We start from the raw sequence: 18,124 nt of genomic DNA on the forward strand, positions 1-18,124 counted from the left end.
AAATTAAAATAGAGTTGGAGGGTTGCTTGTGCTTTATTCATTTTGAAACTTCCTCTCTGGGAGAGGGAGGGATTTCTTCTGTAAATATTCACCTTAAGTCTGGTACGCAAGTGAGAGTTTCACTCTGCTTCTGACAGTCTTTGCTCCTGTGAGTAAATATGGGATACATTCTTGAACAACTAGAGTATCAGGTTGAATTGTCCTTCATTTATTATTTTGTATTGGATGAGACTTTTTTTTCACATGTTCTGATACACTGGGTGACAGAGTTTAATTACGTGTCTGACTGTCTCCAAGTGAGATTATTCTTTTAATTTGGTTAATGTGGTGGTCAGTCACTGAAACCCAGTCATGTGAGGCTGCAGAGATTCTTTAGCAAAAATAAAAACAGATCTTCATTATGCAAGACAAAAACAAAGAAAAACAACTTGTTTTGCTGTGCTTAAATATGTTCCCAACCTATTTCCGAACAGCACCATTCAGCCCCTTGAGCCTGCTCTGCCATTCTGCAGGATCAGAGCTGATCTGACATTCTTCATGGCTGCTTTCCTGTGATTTCCCCATAATCTTACATCAAGAATCTATGTCAGCCTTCAATATACACAAGGTCCCACTTTGCCTCACTGTTCTGTGGCAAGGAGTTCCATAGTATCTCAACCCTCGACAGAAGAAATTCCTCTCATCTCATTCTTAAATTGGCAGTGGCCCTAACAGCTGAGACTATGCTCTTTGGTCTGAGATTCTTCCATGGAGGTGAAAAATCCTCTCAACATTTACCCTTTCAAGCTTAATCTAATATGTTTCCTCACTTCTCATTCTTCTGAACTCCAGTGAGTAGATTCCCAACAAGTTTAGCCTTTGCTCATACGACAGTCCCTCCATATGAGGGAATACCCTGGAGAACATTCTCTGAACTACCTCCAATGAAATGATACCTTTCCTTTCATAAGGGGACCAAAATTATTCTCAGCATTCGAGATGTGGTCTCACCAGCACCTTGTACAGTTGCAGTAAAACATCCCAACTCTAAATCTCCAACCCCTTTGAAATAAAGTGCCAATGTTCCATAAGCCTTCCTGATTACCTGCTGCAACTGTGTACCCGCATCAATTTATACAGATTTAAATCCAGAGAAATTACACCCAATATTAAATCTCTAAGTTATAACTTTTCCTGTGAACTATGGAATTTTCTTTCATTAATATTCTCAAAATTCAGAGAATAAACATTTTCTGCTTCTAATACCTTCAGAGCTCAAACCAACCTCTCCTGGTTCAGAAGTTCTACTCGGGTGACTTTTTGTTCTTTTTTCCACTGAATTATTCTGAGCTCTACATAGTAGAGAGACTAAACTTGATTCTGATCACAGTCAGATCTCCAAACTGAACAAAATACCTTCTAACCCTGGGTTTATAAACTAAAATCAATCCTTGATTATTCTGAACTGAAAACAAGATAACGTCAATTGATGTTTGCTCATCTGTTGTAAATCAACAGAGTCTAAACAATTTCCCATTAACTCCACATGGGGCTCCACAGTCACTTGCTTTCTGAGCAGTGCTGGAGGAAGGTCACTGTTTCACAAGGACTCACTTTTTATTCTAAAGAAAACTTTCAGAAAATGACCCACATTCAGTGTCTCTATTATAAAAGCCAACTTCCAAAACTGGAATTTATCTAAATTATACATCTTTCATCACTGTAGTTACTCAGGAACTCACTGGCATTTCAGCAGTTTTCGTAACTCAATGAATCCCTTCCCCGACACAGAAGGTGAACAGCCTCTCCCCAGTGTGAACGTACTGCTGTAGAGTGGGGTGAGTTCCTCACCTGAGCTCAGTCCTGCAGTAAGTGCACCTGAATGGACTCACGTCAATGTGAACAAGTACGTGGGATGTCAACTCCCAGGATCTTTTCAAATACTTCGCTCAGTTTGGACATTGAAAAGGCTTCTCCCCTGTGCAAACCCGATGGCTTCTCAGTTGGCTGGATGACCGAGTGATTGCTTTTCCACATTCAGCACGTGAATAGATTCTTCACACAATGTACTCACTGGTGTTTCAGCAGGCTGGATGACGGAGGGAATATGTCCCACATTTGGTGCAGGGGATCAGCCTCTCCCCAGTGTGAACTGTCCACAAGGTGGCAGATTCAGTGAATCCCCTCACTCAGCTTCTCCACAGGCAGTCTGCTGAAGTACAGTCAGTTCAGATAAATGCCTCAACACCATCCTGCAGTGGGAACAGGTAAACACTCTCTCAGTGTGAACTCACCAATGTGTCATCTAGCTGGATGCGTCGGAGAATCCCCCTCCCACACTAGGAGCTGGTGAATGGCCTCTCCCCAGTGTGAATTCGTTGATGCGTCTGGAGGCTGGAAGCCAAAGTGAATCCCTTGCCACACGTAGAGCAGATGAATGGCCTCTCCCCAGTGTGAACTCGCTGGTGTATCAGCAGGTTGGAGGAATTAGTGAATCCCTGCCCACACTCCGAGCAGGAGAATGGTCTCTCCCCAGTGTGAACTCGCTGGTGTCTCTGCAGGTGGGATTTCTGACTGAATCCCTTGCCGCATTCAGAGCAGGAGAATGGTTTCTCCCCAGTGTGACTGCGCCGATGAATTTCCAGTTCAGTTGGGGATCTGAATCCGTTCCCACAGTCCCCACATTTCCACAGTTTCTCCTTGTGACTTCGTTTATGTTTCGAGAGGTCAGATGATCGGCTGAACGCTCGTGCACACGCACTACACATATACAGTTTCTCACCGCTGTCAACGGTATTTTCTCCTTCCATGTTCAAAGTCCAATGAGATTCAGGTTACACCGAATTGGGCCACTCTGTGAAATCCTGATCGGTTGCAGTTTCCCGACTGTAAATCCTCTCCTAATATCCTGTGGAATTGATTTAGAACAGAAATCATGGAAATGAGAGTCTCCCCATAAAAATACAAAGTCATGCATCTGTCCCAGGATCTCATTTGGCTCCATGTCAAATGTATGAACACAAAGGCCAACATATGAACTATCGGGCTCTCCTGCCTGCTCCATCATTCAATACGATCATGACCGATCAGTTCATGTTTTGAATTTCCAGCTACAGCCAATAACTTTTGATCCCCTGGTTGAACAAGAATCTATCCACCTCTGCCTTAAAAATGTTCAATGATCGAGTCTCGACCGTCTTTTGAGGCAGAGAGTTCCAAAGTCGCACTAATCTTGAATAAAGAACTCATCTCTATTCCAAAACAAAGACTCCTCGTTTTAAAATGGTCTTCCCCATTCTGGACTTACCCTTAGGAGAAAATATGTCCTCATTCACCTTGTCAAAACCAATTCAGGATATTAAACATGAGTCAAATCACACCTCATTTTTTTGGACACGTGAGCATTCCCCAGGCTGTCCAAAATATCCTCAGAAGACAACCCACTCATTCAGATATCAGTCTACTGAACCTCCACTGCATTTACATCCTTCCTTCAATAATGAGACCAAAACTGCACACAGTTGTGGAGGTGTGGTTTCACTTATGCCCTGTACAACTGAATCATCAACACCTTACTTTTCTGTTTGATTCCACTCGTGATAAACAATAACATTCCATGAGCCTTCTTCATCACTTGTTGTTAATTATATACCAATGTTTTGTGCATCACGCACCAGACCCCCTAGATATCTCAGCCCCACAAGATTCTGCACCTGTCCCTGGTCTGAATTTCTTTTCTCGTTTTTCCCCTGGAGCGAACAATTTCACACTTTGTTATATCATAGCTCACCTGAAATATTCATTCAAAAAGGCTGCAGACTGATGTAGGGAAATTAAGTCTTCTTCACAGCAACCTTTCCTGATAGCTTTGTATCCACACAAAGCGTAGCTACCATGACTTCATTCCCCTCATCCAAGTCATTGATATAAACTGCAAAAGGTTTTGGTTCAGCAGAACCCTGTGGCTCCCCACTTATCACGTTCTGACAATCTGAAACAGACCCATTTATGGATATTCGCGGTTTTCTGCCAGCCAGCCAATCCAGTATCCAGGCTGGTAGGTACCACCAAACCAGTAGCTCCCACTCTAAACAGACACCTTTTCCGTGGTACCTTGTGAAATGCCTTCAGGAAAGCCAAGTACATTATATCATCAGGCTCCCTTTATCCACACGACATGTCACTCCTCAAAGAATTCCACTCAATTGGAGAAACACAATGAAGTAATTGTTCCCTTAGTTGAAGGTTGAATAACACTGGGCATCATTTTGCAGTGAAAGGCAAGAGTTTTACAGGGGAATGGAGGAAAACATTTTTCACCTAAAGGGTGGTGTAAGTCTGGAATGCACTGCCTGGGAGGGCCGTTGATGCGGTAAGCCTCACAACTCAACCTCCACCTCTCCAGGGAAGAAAAGCCCCAGCCTGTTCAGCCCCACCCCACAGCTCAAATCCTCCAATACCAGCAATATCCCTGTAAATCATTTCTGAACCCTTTCAGGATTCACAACTTCTTTCTCATAGAAGGGAGACCTGAACTGAATACAGTATTCTAACTATGTCCTGTATAGTCACAACATGACATCCTAACTCCGATAACTCAATGCAGTGACAAATGAAGGCGAGCGTACCGAATGCCTTCTTCACCATCCTGTCTACCTGCAACTCCACTTTCAAGGAACTATGCACCTCCAACCCTAAGTCCCCTTGTTCGGCAACACTCCCCAGGGCCCTACCATTAACTGTCTCAATCCTGCCCTGATTTGCCTTACTGAAATGGAACACCTCACATTTATCTAAACCAAACTCCATCTGCCACTCCTCAGCCCATTGATCAAGATCCCAAACTACTCAGTGAAGGTAGCCTTGTTCACTGTCCACTACTCCACCAATGCTGGTGTCATCTGCAAACTTACTAACCATACCGTCACATCCAAATCATTTGTATAATTACAAAAAGCAGTGGACCCAGCACTGATCCTTATGACACACCACCTGGTCACAGGCCTCCAGTTCAAAAGACAACCCTCCACCACCACCCTCTGTTTCCTACCTTGAATCCAAATTTGTATCCAACTGGCTAGCTCTTCCTGTACTCCAATACGATCGAACCTTGCTAACCAGTCTACCATGCGGAACCTTGTTGAGCGTTTTGCTGAAGTCCATATTGACAATGTCTACCGCCCAGCCTTCAATCTTCTTTGCCACATTTTGAAAAAAACACAACCAACTTACTGAGACACTATTTCCCATGCACAAAGCCACGTTGACACTCCCTAATCAGTCCTTACCTTTCTAAATGCATTTAAATCCTTTTGTTCACTTTTATTTCTTCAGTTTTTTTTTTAAATTCATGCAGAGGTAGTGGGCATCGCTAGCTAGGCCAGCATTCGTTGACATCCGTAAACTGCCCAGAAGGCAGTTAACAGTCAACATTGCTGTGGGTCTGGACACGTAAACCAGACCAGTTCAGGATGGCAGCTTTCTTCCCTGATGGACCTTAGTGAACCAGATGGTTTTGTTCCGAACAATCGACAATGGATTCATGACCATCGTTAGACTTAAAACCAGACTTTTATTCAATTCAAATTCTACCATCTGCCATGGCAGGATATGAACCCAGGTCCCCGGACTAATAGTCTGGTGATAATACCTCCAAATAATTGATTCTCATCTCCTAAATGACAGATCAACCTAACTGGCCTAAAGTTTCCTGTTGTCTGCCTTCCTCGCCTCTTTAATACAGGGGTTGTATCTGCTATTTTGCAGTGAGACAGAAACTTTCCAGAATCTAATGCATTTTGGAAAGTTAACACCCATGTTTCTGCAGCAACTGCAGAATATTTGTTCGCCAAACCATTTTTTTTTTGTTATACACTCTCTGGAGAGCGTTTTTTTAAGCAACCCAATCTTTTGTAGAGTCCAGCTCCCTTTGACAACTTCACGCTGGAAACTGCGGGGCCCAGCTGGCTTTGAAAGGACTCAGGGTAAACTTAGCAGCTTCTCCTCCGTCACCACTCCAGCTCAATCTGATGCAACAAAGACTTTCAAAAGCTAACTGGAAAAGCCCCTGAAGAGGAAAGAAAAGGGCAAATAATAGGAATCGCTGATTTGCTTTTGGAGAAAGGCCAGCACAGACATCATGGACAGAGTAGTCTCCTTCTCCATTGTAATCATTCAGTGATTTTGTGTGACTCAATTGATAGGAACCAATAGGTCACAATCTGTGACCCACCCTGTCAGAAATGGGCTTTTAATTCATCCGTCTGTGTTTCTAGACTTGGTTCTGACAGCAAGGTCCAGATGGGGTTGAAGAACCTATCAGCCATGAGTGAATGGCAGAGCAGACTAATGGGCCAAATGGCCTAATTTCTGCTCCTATGTCTTATGGTCTTATTATCAAAAGAGCAGCAAAATACTGCAGCTGCTGCAAGGCTGAAATAAACAGAAAATGCTGGAAAATCGCAACAGGTCAGGCAGTTTCTGAAGACAGAGAATCAGTTAACGTTAAGGTTGTGCAGAATAAGTTACAAGGAATAAAAAAAAGGTTCAGAACTTGAGAGTCAATATAACCTCAGCATCGGAGGAGAAATGAAATGAATTGAATAATGCAGACAATTCACTGAAGTACGTAAAAAGAACAATCCAGTAGTTAGATTACAGAATTTCAACTTCACCAGCATTAATTGGTGTAGTCATGGTGTAAACAGTTTAGAGGGGCAGATTTATTCAAATGTACTCAGGAGTGTTTTTTATATCAACATGTAGTAGCTCCAACATGTGACAATGTAGTGCTGGATCTAATTCAGAGAATCCCAACAGTGCTGAAAGAGGCCATACGGCAAATCTGGTCTGCACCGACCCTCCGAAAACATCTCACCCAAATCCAGTTTCCACCCTATCCCCATAACTCCACATTTCCCATGGATAATTCAACTAGCCTGCACAACCCTGGACTTTACAGGGTTATTTAGCATTATCAATCCATCTAACTTGCACATCTTTGGACTGTGGGAGGAAACTGGAGCACCTGGAGGAAACCCACACAGACACGGGGAAGAATGTACAAACTCCACACTGACAATCACCCAAGGCTGGAATCGAACCCAGGTCCCTGGTGCTGTGAGGCAGCAGAGAGGAAAAACAGACTGTCTGCAAGAAAGGGCTGTGGGTTGGAGAAAGGCAAATTGTTTTAAAATAAGGCAGGGTCAGCCTTAGACAGCTTTGTGTGGGTAAACTTCAGCAGAACAGTGGCGTTGTTTAAAAAGGAATTAGGTGAAACATGTTCCCTTTGGGGGAAATGTAGGAGCATTTAAGAACTATTCGGATGGATCCTTGAGATGCAAAGGCATACAGGGCTATGGGCCAAGTGGAGGAAAATTACAATAACTACTCAGTTGTCTATGACTGGCGCAGACTCAATGGGCCGAAGGGCCTTTCTGTCCACTGTAAACCTATATAACTCTGTGACTCTATAAAAAGCCCAGAGAACTTTGGATGCCTACAAAATTTCAGGAGTGAATAAGAAGGGAAGGAGAAGCTTTTAACAGGTACAAAGGGAGGAAAGTAATGGAGGTCCTAGAGGAGAAGAGAAAGTACAAGGGGGAAACATAAGAAAGAAATGAGGACAGCAAAGTGGGGCGTAATAAAACACTGGCAGGGAAGATTAGGGAGAATCCCAAGATATTCTACAAGGATATCAAGGAAAGAGCATAACCAGGGAAAGAGTCAGGCCTGTCAGGGAGCATGGGGGCAATCTGTGTGGAGCTGGAAGATGTTGGCAGCATGTTAAATGAGTACTTCACATCTGTCTTTACTCAGGAGGAGGAGGATTATAGAATCATACAGTACAGAAGAGGCCCAATGGCCCAGCAAGTCTGTAGAGCCAAAACTATCCCGCTGCTGACACTAATCACACAATGGGCTTATAGCCTTGAACGTCGTGACATTTCCAGAGCTCGTTCAAGTAGTTTTGAAAAGTTGAGCTTTCGTGCTTCAACTTCCTGCCCAGGGAGTCCATTCCAGGCCTCCATCACCCTCGAGGTGAAAAAGGTTTTCCTCCAATCCCCTTTAAATCTTCTACCATTCACTGTGAAGTATTGCCCCCATATTATTGACCCTTCAGCTGTCGGGAACAGCTGCTTTCTATCCACCCTGTCCATGCCCTTCATAATCTTACACATCTCTATCAGGTCGCTCCTCAGCCTTCTCTGCTCCAAAGGCAACAACCTAAGAATATCCAGCCTCTCTTCATAGCTGAAATGATCCAACCAGGCAACATCTTGGTGAATCTCCTTTGCACCCCCTCCAGAGCAATCACATCCTTCCTACAGCATGGTCATGAAAACTGCACACAGTACTCCAGCTGCGGCCGAACCAAAGTGCTGTCCAGCTCTGACATGACCTTCCTTGTTACCAAGTTGCGTACAGTAATCGTGAATTGGAAGGCAGGAAACAAGAATTTGTTTGCGCAGTCCCTTTAAAAGATAGAGTGCATTTCTAAGATTAGAGATTTATACAGAAAATGGGTCTGTAAGCAGCTGCGGATTTCAGACAGTACTAAAAATGGAAACATGTACTGATTGGTTGCATAATTGGAATCCAATGGCTTGTTTTAATGTTTTGGCAATGAGCTGGAAGCAGTCAATTAATTTAAATCAAGCACTTCGGGATTGAAAGCCAATTGAATTTAAATCTGACGGTTTTGACAACCTCGGACCGATGCAATTGTAAGAAAAGGGACGGGTCATCATGGGTATATATAAAGAGCACATTTGGAAAATCGGCAGAGAGCCAACTGCCATCTGAAGGGTGTGAGAGCTAACCACCATCTGAGAAATAAGCACCCAGCTCACACAAAAAATCACTAAGCTCTCTAAGAAAGCACCATCCGATCCACAAAAGGTACCACCACGGCACTTCTAGCAAAGAGTCTTCACTGAGAAAACATCCCTGATAGTAGAATCAGCGGAAGAAAAGTGTTTGTGGCGTGCGATCAACAGAAGGAAGAGCGTTCCAGAGACACATTCTATGTGAAGTTGGAGAGATTATGTTTTAATTTATTGTTGTCTTATTAATTGGGCTTATAATAAGTGGGACTTGTGTTTATTTGGTCAACATGCCAGGAGAATTCAGTTCAGTTCGGGAATACATTGTGCCTGGTGTATGGGGTGGGGTGGGCTGGGGTGCAGTGTGGGGGCGGGAGGTGGTGGGCTGGTGGGGGCAAAAATTGTTCTGTTTGTCAGTAATTCTGTTCATTTGGTCATTGTTAGGGTTAAATAAATAAATTGTTCTTGTTACTTGTGATCAAAACAGTGGAGATCAGGGATTTTCTTTCTTTTAACCATTCTTTTATCTGATTACAAAGCAAGCTTCTCTGGGTGTTTCAAAGTCATTATTAGAAGGGAACCTCTACTCCCATAATAACAGATTGGGGCTTGTGTTTTGGGTTAATTATCCGAAGGGTTCGACCTTCCCCCGCTTCGTAACAGCCTGCTCTTGGAATCTATGCAATGACCAATAAAGGCAAGCATCCTTTATGCGTTCTTAACTACATGAATTGACCTGTCCTGCCACCTTCAGGAATATGTAGACGAGCACATGAGATCCTTAAATTCGTTTGAGCTTCCTAATGTTTTGCCATTCATGGAGGACACTCTTGTCTTGTTCCTTCTTCCAAAGTGCATCACCTCCCATTTAACAGGGTTAAATTCCAACTGCCACTATTTTGCCTTCTGACCAATCTGTTCATATGTTCCAGTAACCTAACACCTGTCTCCTCACTGTCAAACACCCGACTAATTTTTGTGTCATTCACAAACTTAGTCATCATCTCTCTCAATTCTTATCCACATCATGTACGAATATCACAAAAAGCACTGATCCCTGTGGTATATCACTGCACACTGCGTTCCAGTCACACAAACCGCCTTCTACCATCACCCTCTGTTCCCCAGTACTGAGCCAATTCAGCTTGGCAAGTTACCATGCATCCCATCAAGGATTGATTAGGGACAGTCAACGTGGTTTTGAGCACGGGAAATCGTGTCTCACTAAGTTGACTGAGTTTGTTGAGGAAGAGACGAAGAGGATTGATGAAGGCAGAGCTGCCGACGTAGTCTATATGGATTTCAGTAAGGCGTTTCACAAAATTCCACATGGTAACCTGGTTAGCAAGGACAGATCACATGGAATACAGGGAAACCTAGCCATTTGGATACTCAACTGGCTCGAAGGTAGGAGGCAGAGGGTGGTAGTGGAGGAGGCTTGCTTCTTGAACTGGGGGCCTATGGCCATCGGTGCTGGGTCCAATGCTTTTTGTCATTTCTATTAATGATTTGGATGAGAATATAGGAGGTATGGCTCGTAAGTTTGCAGATGACAGAAAAATTAGTGATGTAATGGACAGCCAAGAAGGTTATCTAAGAGTACAATGGGATCTTGATCAGATGGGCCAATGGGCCAAGGAGTTGTCGATGGGAGTTTAATTTAGAAAAATGAGAGATGCTGCATGTTGGAAAGGCAAATCAGGGCAGAACTTATACACTTAATGGTAAGGTCCTGGGGAATGTTGCTGAACAAAGAGACCTTGGAGTGCAGGTTCATAGTTCTTTGGAAGTGGAGTCGCAGGTCGACACAATAGTGAAGAAGGCGTTTGATAGACTTGTCTTTATTGGTCAGTGCATTGAGTATGGGAAATGCTTGGTCATGTTGAGGCTGGACAGGACATTGGTTAGGCCACTTTTGGAACACTGTGTTCAGTTCTGTTCTCCCTGCTACCAGAAGGATGTTGCCAGGGCTGGAGGGTTTGAGCTAAAGGGAGAGGCTGAATAGGTAGCGACTATTTTCCCTGGAGCATCAGAGGCTGAGGGGTGACCTTATAAAAGTTTATAAAATCAGGATGGGCACGGGTAGGGTTAACAGCCAAGGTCTTTTCCCCAGGGTAGCAGAGTCCAAAACTAGAGGGCACAGGTTTAAGGTAAGAGGGGTAAGATTTAAAAGGGACCCGAGGAGCAACTTTTTCATGCAGAGAGTGATGCGTGTATAGAATGAGCTGCGAGAAGTAGTGGTGAAGGCTGGTACGATTACAACAATTAAAAGGCATCTGGATGGGTACATGAATGGGAATGGTTGAGAGGGATATGGGCCAAATGCTAGCAAATGGGACCAGAATAATTTAGGATATCTGGACAGCATGACCGAGTGTGACCGAAGGGTCTGTTTCCATGCTGTACATCTCGATGACTCTACATCGACATTGACTTCATCAGTCGAGGCACAGATTAGAAGAGCAGGGAGGTTATGTTGAAGCTGTACAGAATTTTGGTCAGACCACAGCTAGAGTACTGTATACAGTCCTGGTCACCACATTATAGGAAAGATGTGACATTACAGGACAGATGTGCAGCTGACAGGAAAATTGGTTACATTGGTGATAGTGAGGAGGATGCTCTCAGGCTACAGTCTGATATTGATCAACTGGTAAACTGGGCAGAGGGGGCTGTGTGGTCATGCATTTGGGAGGTTTCAGGTATACATAATTCTGACAGTTATAGACAGTGCAGATCATGAGAATCTTTTCCCTATAGTAGACATGTCTAAGACCAGAGGGCATAGGTTTAAGGTGAGGAATAAGTGGTTTCAAGGAAATCTCAGGGAGAAAAAGAATTCATCCAGAGAGTAGTAGAAATATGGAACGCATGGGCTGAGATGGTGATGGGGGCAGGTACTCTCGCAACATTTAAAAAGCATCTGAATGAACACTTAAAAAGCCAGAACATAGTAGTCTGTTGACCAAGCGCAGGTAAATGGGATTAGTGTAGTTTGGAGTTTGTTGGTCAGTATAGACACGGGGGACCAAAGGGCCTGTTTCTATGCTGTATGACTCTACGACTCACTGTAACTCAATTCTATGGGCTAAAAGATACTTTTCTGGTGTTAGCTGACAGATCAGCATTGAATGATGGAACAGGCTCCAGGGACTGAATGGCCTACTCCTGTTCCTGTAAGATTATGAGGGTCATAGACAGGATGGATAGGAAGCATCTGTTCCCTTTAGTTGATGGGTCAATAGGACATCATTTAAGGGGAAAGACAGAAGATTGAGGGAATTTGATGAAGTTTATGTTTTTCACTCGGATGGTGGTGGGTATTTGGAATACACTAGCTGGGAGGGTAAGTGAAGCAGGAAACTTCACAACCTTTAAAAACGTACTTGGCTGAGCACTTGAAACGTCATAACTTTTAAGGCGATGGGCCAAGTACTGGAAAGTGGAAACGTTGTAAATAAGTTTTTTTTTGGTGCAGACTCAATGGATCAAAGTGCCTCTTCTAAACTGTATGATTCTATGACTCTACAATTCCTGACGGTGAGAAGTATCGAGGGAAGATGGAGCTGGTAAGTCAGCAGCGCACACTTGGATGATGGGCAATGACAGAAACTTCAGAGATTCAGCAAACAAACACAAACATTAAACAGAGCAGGTCAGACAATGGCAGAGAGCTGATCAGGGAGGACAGAGGCGACACACAGTAGTGGATGGCTTCAGATCCACAGGAAAGGAGTTACACCAGCCTCAGAGATGTGGATCCTCCCACAGATAACTGGCACACACCAAAAACCTCAAAATTGTAAAAGAATGGTCAAAGCTACTCACCGCTCAACAATTTCACTGTCTGCAATTTGAAAATCTCCTGTTGGAGCCGGCACCTGTAAAGATATCAGAAACACCGGAGTCAGAAAAATACCACATTTGAGGAAATCCCTGGGGAGCGGGTGATGTCATTGTACAATTGTCAGTGTGTGATGACATCACAGCCACAAACAGAGAGCATTCTGGGTCTGTACAAACCAGTGATCACCCACACATTCTGAAGGATGGGAGGGTCCCTGGGAGGGTGGACAGGGGCTTCATCAGAATGGTTTGAGGGATCGGGGATTTTAGCTGCAAGGCTGCATTCAAGAAACTCATTGCTCCAAGGTGAATAAAGGACACGGGGGGGTGATAGCGGTATAAAAGTTATGATAGTCATAGAGGTTTACAAACAGAGAAAGAGGTCCTTCAGCCCATCAAGGCTGTGCCAGTCAGAAACAACGACCTTCCTGTTCTCCTCCCATTTTCCAGCACTGGCCGAGAATCCTGCGCTGCACACACACACATCTAAATACTTCTTCAACGTTATGACTGTTTCTGACCCAACTACCTTTACAGGCAGCAAGTTCCACATTCCCACCGCCCTCGAGGGGAAAAATATTTTCCTCACATGCCTTCTAAAATCTCCTGCCTCTGATCGTAAATTTATGCACACTGGTCATTGATCCCTCCACCAGGGGGAGAAGTTTCTTCCTGACTAATGTGTTGATAGAAATCAAGTAAATTAGAGCAGGAGTGGGCCATTCGGCCCTTTGAGCCTGCTCTGCTATTAGTATTATCACGGCTGATCATGTAACTGAATTTACCTCCCACATGTTTTGATTCCTTGAGCCAAATGCTATATCCAAATCCTTCTTGAAATCACACAATGGTTTGGCCTTGACGGCTTTCTGTGGTAGCAAATTCCACAAGCTCACCCTCTCTGTGTGAAGAAATTTCTCCTTACCTCAGACCTAAATGGTTTACCACGTACCCTTAATATGGGATTCCTGTTTCTGTGCACTCCTGGCATCGGGAACAACCTTCCCGCATTAAAACTCTCTGAAAATATTAAGATTTTATATGTTTCTGAGACCACGCTCCCCCCCACCTGATATTATCTGTTGGAATTTGTCAAAAGCATTCTCAAAATCCACATAAACCATGCCCACTGATTCCCCCTCACGAACTCTGCTAATTAATTCCTAGAAGAATGCCAGGAGATTTGCCAAGCATCATGTCCCTTCAGAAATCCATGCTGACTCTGTCCAACCCAGCCACTGTTTTCCAACTGCTCTGTTATTAAGCATTTCATAAAATATCAAACCAAAAATCAAAAGGGAATGAAACTGGTCAGAACACCAAGCATCAATCCAGGCAGCAGAAGCAACAATGGCACACCGCCCCTTATCTGTCCTATAAAGGTCTCCTTATCGCAAACTTGGAACAATATTGCTGTTCCTGTATTGTTGGGTGGGTCAGAATCCTGGGGAATGTATTGGATTAATGGTATCAGTGCTGGACTATTAATTCAGAGATTCAGGGAATGTTCTGGGAATCCAGATTCAAATTCTCCTATACGCCTCATAATGTATACATCTCAACTCTGCTCCTCTCAATCTCCTCTGCTCCAAAGAAAACAATCCCAGTCTGTCCAACTTTTCTTCACAACTAAAACTCTCCAGCCCATACGGCATTCTGGTAAATCTTCTCTGTGCTGCCTCCAGTGAAATCACATCTCTCCTGTTCTTTGGATTCCAGAACTGCACACAACACTCTAGCTGTGGCCTAACCAACTATATATACATTTCCAACATAACCTCCCTGCCCCTCAACTCTATGCCTCGGCTAATAAAGGCAAGTGTCCCATTTGCCTTTTAACCACTTTACCTGCCTGTCCTCTTATCTTCAGGGATGGATGGACTTGCACAGCAGGGTCCGACGGATCCTCAGTCTGACAGATCCTCAGTCCTACATTGTTATTCATGTATTCCATAGGCTCGTTTGCCCTGCCCAAGTGTATCACCTCTCACTTATCTGAATTAAATTCCAACATATACTGATCAGCCCGTCTTACCAGCCAATCTATATCCTCCTGTAATCTAAGAACAAAAGAACCAGCAGCAGGAGTAGCAATTCAGCCATTTGATAAAATTGTGACTGATCTCATCCCACCCCAACTGCACTTTCCTGCCTACTGCCCATAAACTTCCAGCCCATGAATAATTACTCATTAAATTACCTCCTTAAATTTACTTAATGTCCCAGCATTCACCTCACTATGTCATAGTGAATTTCACAGATTCACAACCATCTGAGACAAGTAATTTCTCCTCATCTGCGTTAAACCTGCCAACCCTTATTCTAAAACTATAACCTCTCACTCCAGAACGTCCTACAGAAGGAAACATCCTTTCAACTTCCACTTTCTCAATGTTTTGCAGCATACTATATAACTCAATTAGGTAGCCGCTCATTCTTAAACACTTCAGAGTATAGGCCTAAATTGCACAACCACTCTTCAGAAGGCTGTCCTCCTCACTATTTACCACCCACCAATTTTCATATCACCCATGAATTTATTGAGCAATACCTGACATTCATTGTGAATCGCTTATATGAACACAAACAGGAAGGGCCCCAATATTGATCCCAGTGGAAGCCCACTGGATACAGGCTTCCAGTCACAAAACTATGCCAAACAGACTCTGTTTGCTTCTTACCGCTCAGCCAATTCTGGAGCCAATCAGCCAAATTATCTTGATTATTATGGACTCTTTCCTTTGCTGTCAGTCTCCTCTGTGGGACTTTATCAAAACTCTTGATGAAGTCCAAGCAGACTGTGTCGAATGAATTGCCCTCATCGACACACCTGGCTACCTCTTCGCTAAAAAAAAGTTGGTCAGACATAACCTCCCCTGAACAAAACTGTGCTAACTGTTACTGACTAATTACTTCCGCTCCAAATGCAGACTAATTCTGTCCCTCAGAATTGCTTCTAATGGTTTCCCCACCACTGAGGTGAGACAGACTGGACTGTAATTTCCTGGTTGATCCCTTGTTCCCTTCTCGAATAACAATCCCACATCACAGAGTCATAGATTCAGAGTCATACAGCATGGAAACAGACCCTTCGGTCCAACCATTCCATGCTGAATAAAATCCCAAACTAAACTAGTCCCACCTGCCTGCTCCTGGCCCATACCCCTCCAAACTTTTCCTATTCATACATCCATCCAAATGACTCTTAAACGTTGTAATTGTACGCACATCCACCACTTCTTCAGGAGGTACATTCCACATGCAATGCACCCTGTGCAAACAATTTGCCTCATGTCTTTTTCAAATCTCTCTCCTCTCACATTATATATGTGCCCCCTGGTCTTGAAGTTCCCCATCTTAGAGAAAAGACAACTACCATCAACTCGATCTATACCTCTCGCTATTTCATAAACTTTATCAGGTCACCTCTCAACCTCCTCCGCTCCAGTGAAAGAAGTCCCAGCCTATTCAGCCTTTCCTTATAACTCACAACTTCCATACCTGGCAACATCCTGGTAAATTTCTTCTGAACTCTCTCTAATTTGATAAGGTTCTTCGTATAACTGGGCGACCATAACTGGACATAGTAGTCCAGAAGTGGCCTCACCAACGTCCTGTACAGCCTCAACATAACATCCCAACAGCTGTGCTCAAAGAATTGAGCAGTGAAGGTAAGCGTGCTAAATGCCTTCTTATCCATCCTGTCCATATGTGACGCAAACTTTAAAGAATTGTGTTCCTACACCCCGAGGACCCTCTGTTCCACAAGACTACCATTAATTATATAAGCCCTACCCTTGTTTCTTGTACCTAAATGCAATACCTCAATTATTCAGATTGAAATCCATTTGCCATTTTTCAACCATTGACCCATTTGATCAAGATCCCATAGTAATCTTAGAAAACCTTATTCACTGTTGGTGTTATCTGCAAACTTACTAACATGCCTTCGAGATTCTCATCTAAATCATTCATATAAATGACAAACAAGAGAGAACCCAGAACCAATCCATGCGGAACATCGCTGGTCACAGGCCTCCAGTCGGAAAAGCAAGCCTCCACCATGACTCCCTGTCTCCTGCTGTTAAGCCAATAATGTATCCAGTTGGCAAGCTCACCCTGAATCCCATGTGACCTAACTTTACTAATTCATCTACCATGCACAACCTTGTCAAAACGTTTTACAAAAATCCAAATAAACAATGTCTACTGCTCTGCCATCATCAACCTTTTTGGTAACTTCCTTCAAAAATTCAATCTAGTTTGTGAGACACGATTTTCCTCACACAAAACCATGCTGCCTATCCATAATCAATTTTTGCCTCTCTAAATGTCCATAAATCCTATCTTATATAATCACCTCCAACAACTTACCCACAACTGAAGTCAGACTCACAGGTTTATAGTTCCCTGGTTTCTCCTTACAACCTTTCTTTGACAACCAGGTCTTCGTCATCTCCCCAGTGCTCAGAAAGCAGTTAAAAATTATTGCCAGTGCCCCTGCTATTTTTGGTCTTGCCTTACTCACCAATCTGGGATACATTGAATCTGGCCCAGGAGATTTTTACTTTTAAGCCTGCTAGACCAAGCAGAAGCTTCCTCTCTTTCTAAGCTAATTTTTTTGAAGTGTTTCACTGTCCTTCTTTCTGATTTCCAAACCCATGTAACCCCTTTCACTTATATTTTGCCAATTATCTTTTCATGTCCCTTTAATGCTCTAATTTCCTTTTCTAAGACTCCCCCTGCACATTCAGTACTTGGCTAGGGCTTCTGCTGTTTTGAACCTTTCGGAGCTGCTAAATGCTTCCGTTCTTCTCTTTAGCCAATCCTGTATATCCAGGGTTCACAAGATTTGTTGGTCCCACCCTTTGACTTTATTGGAACTCTCAATTTCCTTCTTCAATGTATCCCACTGATGTGACACACATTTACCGAAATGTATCTGCTCCCAGCCCACTCTAGCCAAATCATATTTGATCTTATTACAATCTGCCTTCAACTGGTTTAGAACTTTGATTCCATGCCCATCCTTGTGCCGTACTAAACAATCTTGAATCTAACAGAGTTACGATCAATGTCTGCAACTGATACCCCCCACTGATATTTCAAGTACTTGCTTGGCTTCAATTACCTCAAATTAAGTTTACGACCGTTCCTCTCTTGTAGGATCTTCTTCAGACTGGCTTCAAAAGCTGCCCTGGATGCATGTTAAGAATTCCATTCCTCCAAACCTTTCACACTATCACTACCCCAGTTGATGTTGGGAAAAGTTCTTCCTCCTCTGTTACTATATGCTTCATTAATACAGTCAGAGAAAATAAGAGCAGGAGAAAGCCATTCAGCTCTTTCGTCCAGCTTCAACATTTAAATGATCATGGCTAAACATGCAAATAAGTACCCTGTTCCTTCTTTCCCTTTGAACATTTTAGTCCTATGTTTTGGCCTCAACTGTGCTGTGGGAGAGAAGTCCACAA

At 43.4% G+C, this 18,124-nt stretch overlaps 3 protein-coding genes and 1 pseudogene across 10 annotated transcripts in view; 3 read left to right on the top strand and 1 right to left on the bottom strand.

Moving 5' to 3' along the window:
- The window catches only part of LOC109929682 (histone H2B 7-like), an 823,479-nt gene that overhangs the window by 291,525 nt on the left and 513,830 nt on the right, over window positions 1-18,124 (top strand). The window lies entirely within an intron of this gene.
- LOC125488138 (histone H2B 7-like) overlaps window positions 1-18,124 on the top strand; it is an 844,706-nt gene that overhangs the window by 291,513 nt on the left and 535,069 nt on the right. The window lies entirely within an intron of this gene.
- LOC109926824 overlaps window positions 1-18,124 on the top strand; it is a 162,587-nt pseudogene that overhangs the window by 24,789 nt on the left and 119,674 nt on the right.
- The window catches only part of LOC125488142 (zinc finger protein 239-like), a 341,309-nt gene that overhangs the window by 426 nt on the left and 322,759 nt on the right, over window positions 1-18,124 (bottom strand). For 4 of the 5 annotated variants that reach the window (XM_048621042.1, XM_048621044.1, XM_048621041.1 and 1 more), the window contains exons 2-3: window positions 12,633-12,685; window positions 1-2,887 (exon numbers count right to left, since the gene is read on the bottom strand). The exon at window positions 1-2,887 is cut by the window's left edge and continues 426 nt beyond it. In XM_048621042.1, the coding sequence (XP_048476999.1) occupies window positions 2,319-2,789 (471 nt within the window). In that variant the 5' untranslated portion in view covers window positions 2,790-2,887; window positions 12,633-12,685 and the 3' untranslated portion in view covers window positions 1-2,318. Of the gene's footprint in view, window positions 2,888-5,029; window positions 5,151-12,632; window positions 12,686-18,124 lie in introns of those variants that run through there. The other variant, XM_048621045.1, reaches the window with a different exon arrangement.

The sequence above is a fragment of the Rhincodon typus genome, unplaced genomic scaffold (assembly GCF_021869965.1).
Source record: "Rhincodon typus isolate 14 unplaced genomic scaffold, sRhiTyp1.1 hic_rhity00000051, whole genome shotgun sequence".
Lineage (NCBI taxonomy): Eukaryota > Metazoa > Chordata > Chondrichthyes > Orectolobiformes > Rhincodontidae > Rhincodon > Rhincodon typus.